The sequence below is a fragment of the Charadrius vociferus genome, unplaced genomic scaffold, assembly GCF_000708025.1.
Source record: "Charadrius vociferus isolate BGI_N301 unplaced genomic scaffold, ASM70802v2 scaffold1, whole genome shotgun sequence".
Taxonomy (NCBI): domain Eukaryota; kingdom Metazoa; phylum Chordata; class Aves; order Charadriiformes; family Charadriidae; genus Charadrius; species Charadrius vociferus.
This window is the reverse complement of record NW_009647680.1, coordinates 7,507,149-7,517,985: the sequence shown is the minus strand read 5'-3', so window position 1 is coordinate 7,517,985 and position 10,837 is coordinate 7,507,149. Positions and strand designations below refer to the sequence as shown.

Below are 10,837 nucleotides of genomic sequence, written 5' to 3'. Positions count from 1 at the left end.
CTGGCTCCTGCCCCTCATCGCCAGGGGCGGCTGCGGTGTAGAGCCTCGTTGCCGGGAGGCAGTCGCCATCCCTTCTGTTCGTGGAGAGGCTTGGGCTGCTCAGAGACAAGCTGCGAGCTTAAAAAGAAGCTTTTTAAGGCTAGATTGTGCGTTGGCTGCAAGGATGTGGCATCTCGGGTAAAGAGGAGGGTATCTTTTGCTCTGGCGCTTAGCCGTCCTTCTGCTGCCTGTCTCAAGGTCTATTGTATTTCCTATGTGAACAGGTTTCCATGATCCTGGGGTTGTGCCAGCCAGGTGGTCAACAGCCACTGCTTATAGACTTGGCAACCTCTTCTGCACCCTATTTTCCTCCTACGCACATGGGGAGCGAAGGTATTCTGATCCTGTAGTCCCGGGTGGGATATATGTTCAGCGCAGGTAGAACGAGACTGTTGTGCCTTTTCAGTAATATTTTTTGCAGTTGTTCTTCTGCTGTGTTTGACTCTTATCTGGCTATTTGCTATTTAGGTTAGTACGTTCCTCACTTTTTTGTTATGTTCCACTTTAGGTGTGTTTCTGTAAAAGGAAATTCACAGTTACAGTCAAAGATGAAAAACATCCTAATACTAATAAAGGTTTTGTTCTCTTTAGGTACAAGCAGCTCCCCAGCAAGTGGCTGAAGACAAATTTGTATTTGATTTACCGGACTATGAAAACATCAACCATGTAGTGGTCTTCATGCTGGGAACGATACCATTTCCGGAAGGAATGGGAGGATCTGTCTATTTTTGTTACCCAGACCAGAGTGGGATGGCAGTGTGGCAGCTGCTGGGGTTTGTCACTAATGAGAAGCCAAGTGCCATCTTCAAAATTTCTGGTCTGAAATCTGGTAAGACTGGTAAAATGTAGCAGTCAGTGAAACATGCATGCGTGAAGGGGTAAATGTTTGAAGGTGGTTTTGAACAAAAACCTACTTGAAAAGGCAGACCACCATGTGTTTTCAGGTAGTCCTGAGCAGATGTGGTACTAGAAGCAGTCTGTCAGTTTTATGAAATCTGTCTGTATGTTAATGTTCCTAGTGAAATTTCTCACTCATCTTCTCTTGTATGTGGTGTTGACCTGGAAATTCCTTTGAGCAGGCTTGGCATGTGTTCCAGTGCCTCTGCATCGAGAACCTGAGGAAGAATGATGCTGTAACTTCCATAGCATGGTTTTTAGGCATTTGTCTTGACATGTCGACGACGTTTTCTTTCAGCTTTCACTGTTAAGTGGTTGTATTCTTTGTAGCACAGAGGCAGGTTTTGTAAAGAGTGAAGTCTGACGCAGTGATTTCAGATAGCTGCTTCACATTCAGTTGCGGTTGCACTATATAATTGTCCAGTAGAGGGTGTCGTCATTGGAAAGCAGCTTTCCAAATGTTTTAGCATTTCTGATATAGACCCGAGTTAGAGAAGTCTGACTTGTATGGGAGTCAGAGAATGCTGGCGCTACCTGAAGTAGGTGCGGGCTTGTTTTCCTAAATATATGAGGGTTTTACAATGTGTATTAGAGAAATGATGAAGCGCCCCAGTGGTACACCTTTGTCTTATTAAAGGCCATGGGTATGTCAGTCAAGCAGCTTCAAGTGTTATGGTTATAAAGTAATACACATCTTTTATAGGCTTCAGTGTAGTCTGCAGCCTTAATTGAATCTCTGTTTAGGTAAGCATTGTGGCTGCCATGATGAAATGTATTAATTTATAACATGGCATGTTTTCTTTTGAATCAGTAATGTGACGTGAGATAAGGTGCAGCAAAAATGAATTCTGATTGCATATGTTCCTTCAAAAATTTGGGCTTTCTTCAACAGAGGTAACAGCCACAGGAAGGGTTTTGGGGGCCTGTTTTTGTACATTCCAAAGTTGTGTTGATAGTGAAACAATACAGTATATTGCCAGTTCTTTTGCCAGCTTTTGCAGTATGTTTCTTGTACTTGAAAGACTTACTGTATTATATATGCTTTCAGGCAGCTTCGTAGGACAACACATTTTCAGATGCTTTTTGCATGATTAGCCATAATTTCCAAGTAAGGGCTGCTCTCGGGGAACAGCTCCGTGACATGTTTGAATGCATTTGCAATGCTCTGAGGCAGTGCTGTGCTTGATCTGATCAACAGAGACCTCCGCAGTTCCCATTGTTGTCTACAGCTCCTCTCTGTACACTGTAGAGTCAGTGTAAGCTATACAGCCTTGGTTTCCATGACCATAAACAATTGTATGGTGGAGAAGACTATGAGGCTGTAGAAAGGGGAGACCAGAGAGGTGTTACAGAGAGCTGAAATCATTGAGAGACATTACTGACTGTTGAAATTTGCGTTTTGGATTTGACTACCTCAGTCTAATTTTTTGAACAGGCTGCATGTTTCTGTGAAAGGGACAAGGAGGAGGTGGAGGAAAAATGTCAACAGCACGTCCTTCAACAAATGTTGGGGTGCTCAGATGTCTCCTGATCTAGCGTAGTAGGTAGCAGTGCTGTTCCACAAAGATTGAATACAGAACTTGAACTAGAGTTTTATCTCCTGCTTAAGTATTAGGCAATTATGTTTGTAGCTTGGCTATTAAGGCTTCTGTCATGTATCAGTTTAAAGCTGAGTGGCTCCACTGTCAAGGTGTTTTCAGCCTTGTCACTTTTTCTGGGGATGTTGGGGGTGGCAAGCAAACCTGTAGGTGAGGCTTATGAGAACCAGGGAGGTTGCACAGATATTTCTGACTCGATAAGCACGAGCTAATGTGAGGATGCTGAGGGCTAATATGGAGAATTAATGGCAAGATGAAGTTGACGTGGGCTTTGCAAAACATAGGGTAGTTGCCTTTATGAGCTGGAACAGTGTGGAAAGCTTTTAGAAATGTCTAGATTATGTCTGCTTTTTGTTAGGTTATGTTAGGAATATGTACATTAAAAAGTATGAGAAAACAGGTAAATTTTTGTCACATGGATGCAATGTATTTTGTGACATCAGCTTGCCCACTGGGATTGTTGTATAGTTGTATTAGTAGCTGTGTTGCAGAGTGAAAATATTGTGGAGTGCTGTGTTTGCTTGAACTTAATCCCTTGTTGAGAGGAACAAATCTGTGTCCTTGTTTGTCATCTCCCTGTGAAACAGTGGTTGTAGCTGAGTGTCTCTCTTGCTGTGTGATGAAGAGGGCCAGTGTATTTCTTATGTGGACATGAGTGGCATAGTATTTTATTACACAGACTTTGGGAAAGGTTGAATGTATCATTTGTAACTCTTGTGTTAAGTTTACCTGTAGTGTCTGAAATGCCCTGGAACTGTACAGGTTTTGTGATGTGTATAACTTGCCTGTTGGTCTGTGACACGTGTGACTTGCAGGTGGGGTGTAGAAAAATGCATATATCATACTAATCGTTTAGTCTTGTGTGCTTGACAAGTAGAACATTTGTGTTTAGAAAACGTAGGCCTGTGATAGACTTAGAGGCACCCTGTCGAGATTCCTGCCTTGCTGTTGGAAAGATCAAAGCACAGTGGGAAACGATGCCTGCGTGAATCTCTGATACACAGGCGAGAACAGCAGGCTCGGGAACACTGTCTAGCGAGGACCGAGCTCTGCAGTGCCTGTGTTCCCACTTGTGTGCATCTGTCCAGGTGCTGCTTCAGAGATCCCCTGGTTCACGAGGTATCAAGATTGAATCCACCCTTCTTTGCATTTCATCTTGCCTTTGTTGGCTCACACACATGTTCTCTGTATTTGTAAGGATTGGAATATTAATTGCAAGAGCTCTGGATTGAAAATGTGGAGTGTATTTCAGTTGGTGTAAGGATGGCCGGGGATGCTTTTCTCTCATCCATTTAGGCAGACATCTTTCCAGGAGAGTGGTTCCATGGGCTTGCATACAAAGTGACAGAATGGGTGTATTTTATTATTTAGATAATGAGTGCCTTTCTAATGTAGCGATATATTCTGATGGAGCCTGTTGCTTGAGGATGTTACACTTCTACTGTAAATGTCAGCTTCTCAGGTGAGGATGCTACAAGATGTAAAAACTTCTACCAGCTCTATTGCTATTGGGATTTTTAATGATGAACTTGTGTGATATTTGGTTTCTAATAGCTTTTCTCTTTTCAATACTTTAGTAAACTTTACCTTTATCAAGCAAGCATCTGTCTAAAGGTTGAGATCATACAGCAGTGGCATTTCACAAAAATGCTTCTAAATAGTACTTCAGGAGATGAACCCTCTTCTTGTTGGCCTTGTGCTAAAGTAACACTTCAATAGTGAGGGCTTAACTCTTAAACAGCACTATATTGCAGTTGTAGGATCTGGAGTGAGGAGTGACACTTGGCTTCAGATGAAAAGGGTACTGGGTTTTTGAATGAGCTTCCCATATGGGTTGGACGTTGGCTTCTTTGTGGTAATGCCGTCTGTCTCTGCAGAAGGATGCTCGAGTTTCTGAGATCTTCAGTCTTTGAACCTCAGTTCCACTTGTCAAATGTGTGCTGGTTTTGCTGACTGGGTTTTTGACCATGGAACTAAGTCAGGTGGTGCTTTAGATTTCAGTTAGTCTTTCTTGCAGCTCAAGATAGTGTTGACTGGTCTGTAGGACAGCTCTTGATTAGCTTTACTTTCTCCTGCTAGCAAGAAGCCGGAGTGTGCTACTGAAACATCACGTCTGTGTTAAGAGGGTACTTGTATGTTGTGTTCTCTTAAACTTAGGTTGTGTATTGGTATTTGTTTACTAATAGCATTGTGCTCCCCAGACCTTTTTCCTGTATTTTCCTTTCCAGATGCTGACAAAGAGGAGTGCATGATTTAAGTGGCTCTAGATGCCTGTCATTGTTTGCAGAGACCCTAGCTGAAGCTGGGACTGAAATTACTGGTTAATACTCAGTTGAGAAAGGTCAGAAGCGATGGCAGAGGGCTGGGATGATGCCTGTATGAGTGGTATGCAACTTGGGGATGTTTTTCTGCCTGATTCGTTGTTTCCTCTGTGGCTCTTGCAAAGTCAGAAGCCTTTCTGCTCCCTGGCTGTTTCTTTGACCTTTGCTGCTCTCGCTGGTTTTGAGCAGTTCAGATGAGACCTGGGACTACCCAGCCCACCAAAGGGGATAGCTTTGAGTCAGAGCGATCTTGAAGTAATGTTCTCTGGCTTTCAGTGCACAAACAGGCTCACAAGAACCTGCTTTGAATGAGCGAATCAAATAACTGTGCAGCAGTGCTGCATGTTTCCTGTGTTTCTCTAATTGTTACAGTATGAATTAAAGGCTTGGTCCTATAGGGAAAGGTTCTGCTGTCTTTTAGTCACAGATTGTATTTCCTTTTGAATGTTTACTTCATGGGGATCTTTAAAATTATATTTTTCCCTTTTTTTAGAAATTTCCTTAAGATCTGCTGTGTTTTTTAAATGTACCTATCGCACTGTTTCATTTGTTGTCCTTGTGTGTAGTTGTGTCTGTGTGATTTTTTTTTTTTTTTTTTCCTGTATTTCTGAGATAGGGAGATGTCTCTGGTGGGAGTTGAGGAATACTTTGTACAGAAGAAACACAGCAATTAAAGTAACACAGCCTTTACGTGTGCGCCACGTTTAATGTGTGCTGTTTGATGCTTTCAGGGAAGGGAAGTCAACATCCTTTTGGTGCCATGAACCTCCCTCAAACACCAACAGTGGCCCAGATTGGAATCTCAGTGGAACTGCTGGAGAACCTGGCCCAGCAGACTCCTGTTGCAAGTGCTGCTGTGTCATCAGTAGATTCATTCACAGAGGTAACTTGGACATCCTGTTTTCAGAAATTCTCTGTACTACGAAAATCTTAAGAATTGAGCCTCTGAAGAACTAATTAAAAAAGCTGCTATGGGTAGCTATAGGATTGTAACCAACCTACTCGTTGTCAAATCATTTGACTGGGTGCTTTGATATTTTGAAATGACTTTTCCATATGCTGGAAAACTATCTCTCCTGTAAAGGATTGGATTTTGCATGCTCAGTGGGATCAGGCCGATACTCACTTGTGTCAATGTCAGTCTACTGTAAAAATACTTATGATAATTCCTCATAGGAGCAGCTGTACCTAAATGCATGTAAGAGACAGTGGATCTTTGATGATTTGTAGGTGTTGCAACTCCAGTGCACAGACTTGCAGGGCTGGTCACAAACTACTCAAAAGTCAAGGCAGATGTGGGCATGGATGCAGATAAGATATTCAAGTGTACCACAGACCCTTGAGAAATCCTTCTGATGTAGTTCTGCAGAACTACAGAATTGTGTACACTCCTGCAGAAAGATATTTTTTTTTCCTTTTTTTTTTCTAGTTCTTTCTCTGTGGAGCAGGCCTTGGGCTGCAGCGCTTGCCATTTTCTACCCAGTCTGTCTGTTAGTTTGGACCTCTGGAAATCCTCAGCCAGCACTGGCAGTTAGTTGGCCATCTAACAGCAGCTCAAGGCAAGCTAGATCTGCATTGGCAGATCTTGATTTTTACCCAACACTGGTGGCTGTGGTTTTATCTTTTAACATTTCAGCAGTTGGTGAGACTTTTCTTGAGGCTTTTTTTTTTTCTTGTTCACTTTTCTTATGGGTGGTTGTTAAGGTAGAATGGTAGTTGAACAGTAATCCTGATGATGTATCTGATGTCCTTTAACAGTTTATACATGTAATAATTCTGAATAGGTGATGTCTCTTGGAGAAAGTTATCATGACTACGAGTTGATTGACAGCTCTTTTTCCATAGTACAGTTTAATTGAGCTTTTCTGGAGTAGTTAGGGGCAAATGACATCTGAACAACATTTCTGATTCCACCAATTTTTATAATGGCAGTAGTTAAGTCATGAGATAATAATGACCACTTGGGGTCATTTGCAAGGTGGCTGTTGGACTTTTCTGGCAATAATATTTAAAGAAAAAAAACCCACCTCATAATTGCATAACTTTTTTTACTTATGTTATTTCCAGTCAGGTGGATTTTTCTATTAAAAAAAGAATCACATCTTAACCGAAATTGTGTATTTCTTTCAAGGAAGGCAGTTGAGCCAAAGGTTGAAGTAATAGTTACACCTAAAAAGAAAATGTATAAAGACATAGTTGAAGGAAACCTTTGAAGGAGTGGATAGCTGAGGAAGAGGGTATGACTGGCAGCATGCTTGTGAATGACTAAAGACTTTTATGACTGGCTTCAAACTGGAAGAAGGTAGATTTCGAGTAGATATTAAGAAGAAATTCTTTACTCTGAGGGTGGTGAGGGACTGGCGCAGGTTGCCCAGAGAAGCTGTGGCTGCCCCATCCCTGGAGGTGTTCAAGGCCAGGATGGACGGGGCTTTGAGCAACCTGATCTAGTGGGAGGTGTCCCTGCCCATGGCAGGGGGGTTGGAACTCGATGATCTTCAAGGTCCCTTCCAACCTAAACCATTCTATGATTTAATACTTGACATCAGCTCTTTGGAACGGCTACATTATAGCAATAAAAGTTTTGGGTTTTTTTAAAGGCAAAATCATCTGTTGCTACCCTAAGTTAAGGTCTTGCTCTCCCACTACATTTTTAGTAAGTTTTTTGAAGCTTTATGGTTGGATATATTTTTTAAATAGAGAGAGAGTTATATTATAAAAAAGTTGTATGGAAAAAAAGTGGCGCAAAACCACAGTGTTATGCATGTGAGACACTGAGGGTGAGCTTCTGGCTTCTAGTACATCAGTTCTTGCACTCCTTTTGTCAGCGCAGGTGGAAGGAAGCAGAAGAGTTCATACATTGCCCCAGACTCTGTCTTCCTCCACCATTTCACTGTCTTTGAAAATAGTTTGTTCTCCCACCAAAACAATGCATACTTTTTTTAAAATAAAAAGAATAGGGGAAAGAAGGAGGTACCATAGGCTTGTGTATTTGTAGACTGGCTGGGACTGTCCTACAGCCTCGTCCTCTGCACACAAATGCTTCTTGGCCTCTCTTTCACTCTTTTACTTATTCTTACAGTTTAGGAGTTTCCAGTGCATCTTTTTCATGTTTACCCCAGGAAGATCTTGTGGCAGAGGATGCCAGGATAGCAGCCCTTCGGTGGTGAAACCTAAAGGAAGTTTCCCTGTCACGGGAGCCTGACAAGTTTTAACGAGACAGATTGCAGACTTTTCAGCTGGTGTAACAACTAATGTTTTGCTGTGAGCTGGAATGGCAGCTCTGACCTGGTCTACAGTTCTTCTGATTGTTTAATTTGGAGGAGAGGGACAGCTTTTGACACAAGAGGGACACTTTGTCACAAGAAGACAACGTTCTTCCCAAAGCTGTTTATCCAGTTGAATGAAGTTGGGCAGGGAGAGGGTGAGCGAAGATACTGAAAGTGATTTCTGGATACTGGATGGATCTGAGGGAAAGACTGAGAGTTAGGATGGTTTGATCAATTTAAACCAGACATCCTTGGACCTACTATATCCACTTTCTTTGTGGTTTAGATGCTAATTTTACTTCATATAGGGATTGTGTATCTGCTAAACTTTCCACAAAAATTTGAATTGGAAAAAGAACTTACTTAAAATGTCTCCTTTTTTTTTTTAATTTCAGTTCACTCAGAAGATGTTGGATAACTTCTATAACTTTGCTTCCTCATTTGCTGTTACTCAGGCACAGATGACCCCAAATCCTTCTGAAGCTTTCATTCCTGCAAATGTAGTTCTGAAATGGTAATGGCAATGATCTCTAGTGACGAGTGTTCTTTTTTTCTAGGCATTAAACCAGCTGATTTCTAAGTATTGAACTACTGTCATGCTGTTCAGCGAGATAATGCAAAAATGTTTAAAAGCGTATGGTGGTGTTTATCTCAAGTGTAGAGATGTTTTATCCACTGGTTTTGTGTTTATTTGTCAGCATCTTCATACCAGTTTTTTATTAGGAAAGTGCTAAAAGGCCTATGAATTTTTCGCTTCTAGAAATGTCGCTCTTGACATATGTGGAGTCGCACTATGTTGCGCATCATGCAAATGCTCTGAAGTTACAGGAAGACAGAATACACTGATACTTGCTTATTTTTTTTATGCTTGGCCTGTTCCTAGACATAGTTCCAGCGTAGTTACATTGCTTAAGAATATGGGAGAGGTGGAGAAATCATGGTCCTAGTTGACCTAGTTCCGTCACCAAGATCCTTGAGCACAAATGCAAAAGTCTGAGTTGTTTTCCAGGGGACTGGTTTAAGAAATAGCTGTCGATGGGGATAGCCCATGTAGTCTGGAGATATGTAAGAAATAATTTTTCAGACTTCATAAAGGACTGCCTGCAGTTCACAATTTATCAGTTGAGCCCTCTTTAGCCTCTACAGTGTTAACCTAAACACTTTTTAAAACAGTATTTTGATCTCTCTGAATACAGTTTAATCATACAGGAGAGCTGGGGAAGGACTTTTTACAAGGGCATGTAGTGATAGGATGAGGGGGAATGGCTTCAAACTGGAAGAGGGCAGGTTTAGATTAGAGAACTGGCCTTTCTCCTGTCAATTTGGTGAGGGTGGAAAAATAATGGGGACAACTTTGTCTCGATGTTTCTATTGGAACCGCAAGGGCCATCGATGCATAGCCTTGAGCACAGATTTGTCTGCAGTCCCCTCGTCCTTACCTGTGAGCAGGTGACACGTAGCCTGCCAGCCAGCAATCCCGAACTGGAGGCTGTGGTCTCTGTGGAAGCCTGCCCAAGTCTGTCAAGCTTGCTAGCTCATGTCCGCTGTCCCGTGAACTGAGAAGTGGCTTTGTGCATCCTAGATGGAGCAGCGCTGAAGGGGTGGTGCAGGGACAGCTGAACTGGATTCAGAGGCAGTGGTGTTACCCTGTTTTTCCCAGTATTGCAGCGTGTCCCTAAACGGCATGAGGTTTTCTTGGTTTGGTTTTACTGCGGTTTCTTCTGTGAGATACCTGGCCTGATTACTCGGATGACGGACAGCCTCAGACTTGCCCTCCTGCCTGCCTGAACTTTGATTTCCTAACCCAAAAAATGTTATGCACAAAATAGCCACTGTTAATTCACTTAAAATTTTTCTAAGCTTGAATGAGCATCCTCTGGGATACCACTTCAATGAAATCCATACTGTTGTCAAAATACACAAGTCTCACTGAATATTCTTGATGCGGAAGCAGAAAGGAGGGGTTTGGATTTACTCACTTTCTGGTGTGGCGTAGATGTAACTTAATGTGTTCTCTGCATAGACTAAAGCCATTTTATTTGCAGTAGCTGTTGTTTATTTTTTGGTTTGTTTTTTTTTTCCTAGGTATGAGAACTTCCAGAGACGCCTGACACAGAACCCTCTCTTCTGGAAAACATAAGCTTAAATTGTGTCATCTGTGTTACCTGAAAGATGCCACAAGTGATTCCACTGAAGAATTTTGGAGGGGAAAAAAAAAACCCCAAACGATTAGTCTGAATAGACAAACTTGTAACTTTTGTATTACTCTTGAAAATTATTTAAAATTAAAATCCACGAAAACTACTTGCCTATGCGTTTTTTTAAATGGAGAACTTGGCTGCAATAAGAAATCAGTGTTGCATATGCATGCGTAGAAATCCTTTTTTGAAACTGCACTTAAAGTGGAAGAAATTACAAGATGAAAAATGGCAGCACTGTTTCACACTTGTCTGATGTTTTGGGGTGTTTAACTGTAAACAAAATAAATGTAGTTTTTTTCCTTCTTTACCTCATTTTGAAGGATGATCCGGCAACTGAGAATATGCTGATGGTTTCCTGCCACTACTTACGCTGTCAGTTCTTTCACTTTGTGGACAACCAGTATTCCTGTCCCCAGCTCATATAAATGCTACAACAGTATTTCCCTCTCTTTGGCATGAAAACACTAGTGAGTGTGATCTCAGGGTACCTGTATTTAACTTTTCCTGGGTGAAAG

The 10,837-nt window shown here is 41.8% G+C and overlaps 1 protein-coding gene across 1 annotated transcript in view; it reads left to right on the top strand.

Moving 5' to 3' along the window:
* LOC104283102 (chromosome unknown open reading frame, human C11orf73) overlaps positions 1 to 10,425 on the top strand; it is a 31,429-nt gene extending 21,004 nt beyond the window's left edge. The window contains exons 2-5 of the mRNA XM_009881251.1: positions 631 to 868; positions 5,587 to 5,738; positions 8,517 to 8,635; positions 10,207 to 10,425. Coding sequence (XP_009879553.1) covers positions 631 to 868; positions 5,587 to 5,738; positions 8,517 to 8,635; positions 10,207 to 10,261 — 564 coding nt within the window. The 3' untranslated portion in view covers positions 10,262 to 10,425. The remainder of the gene's footprint in view (positions 1 to 630; positions 869 to 5,586; positions 5,739 to 8,516; positions 8,636 to 10,206) is intronic.
* The last annotated feature ends 412 nt before the right edge of the window (positions 10,426 to 10,837 follow it).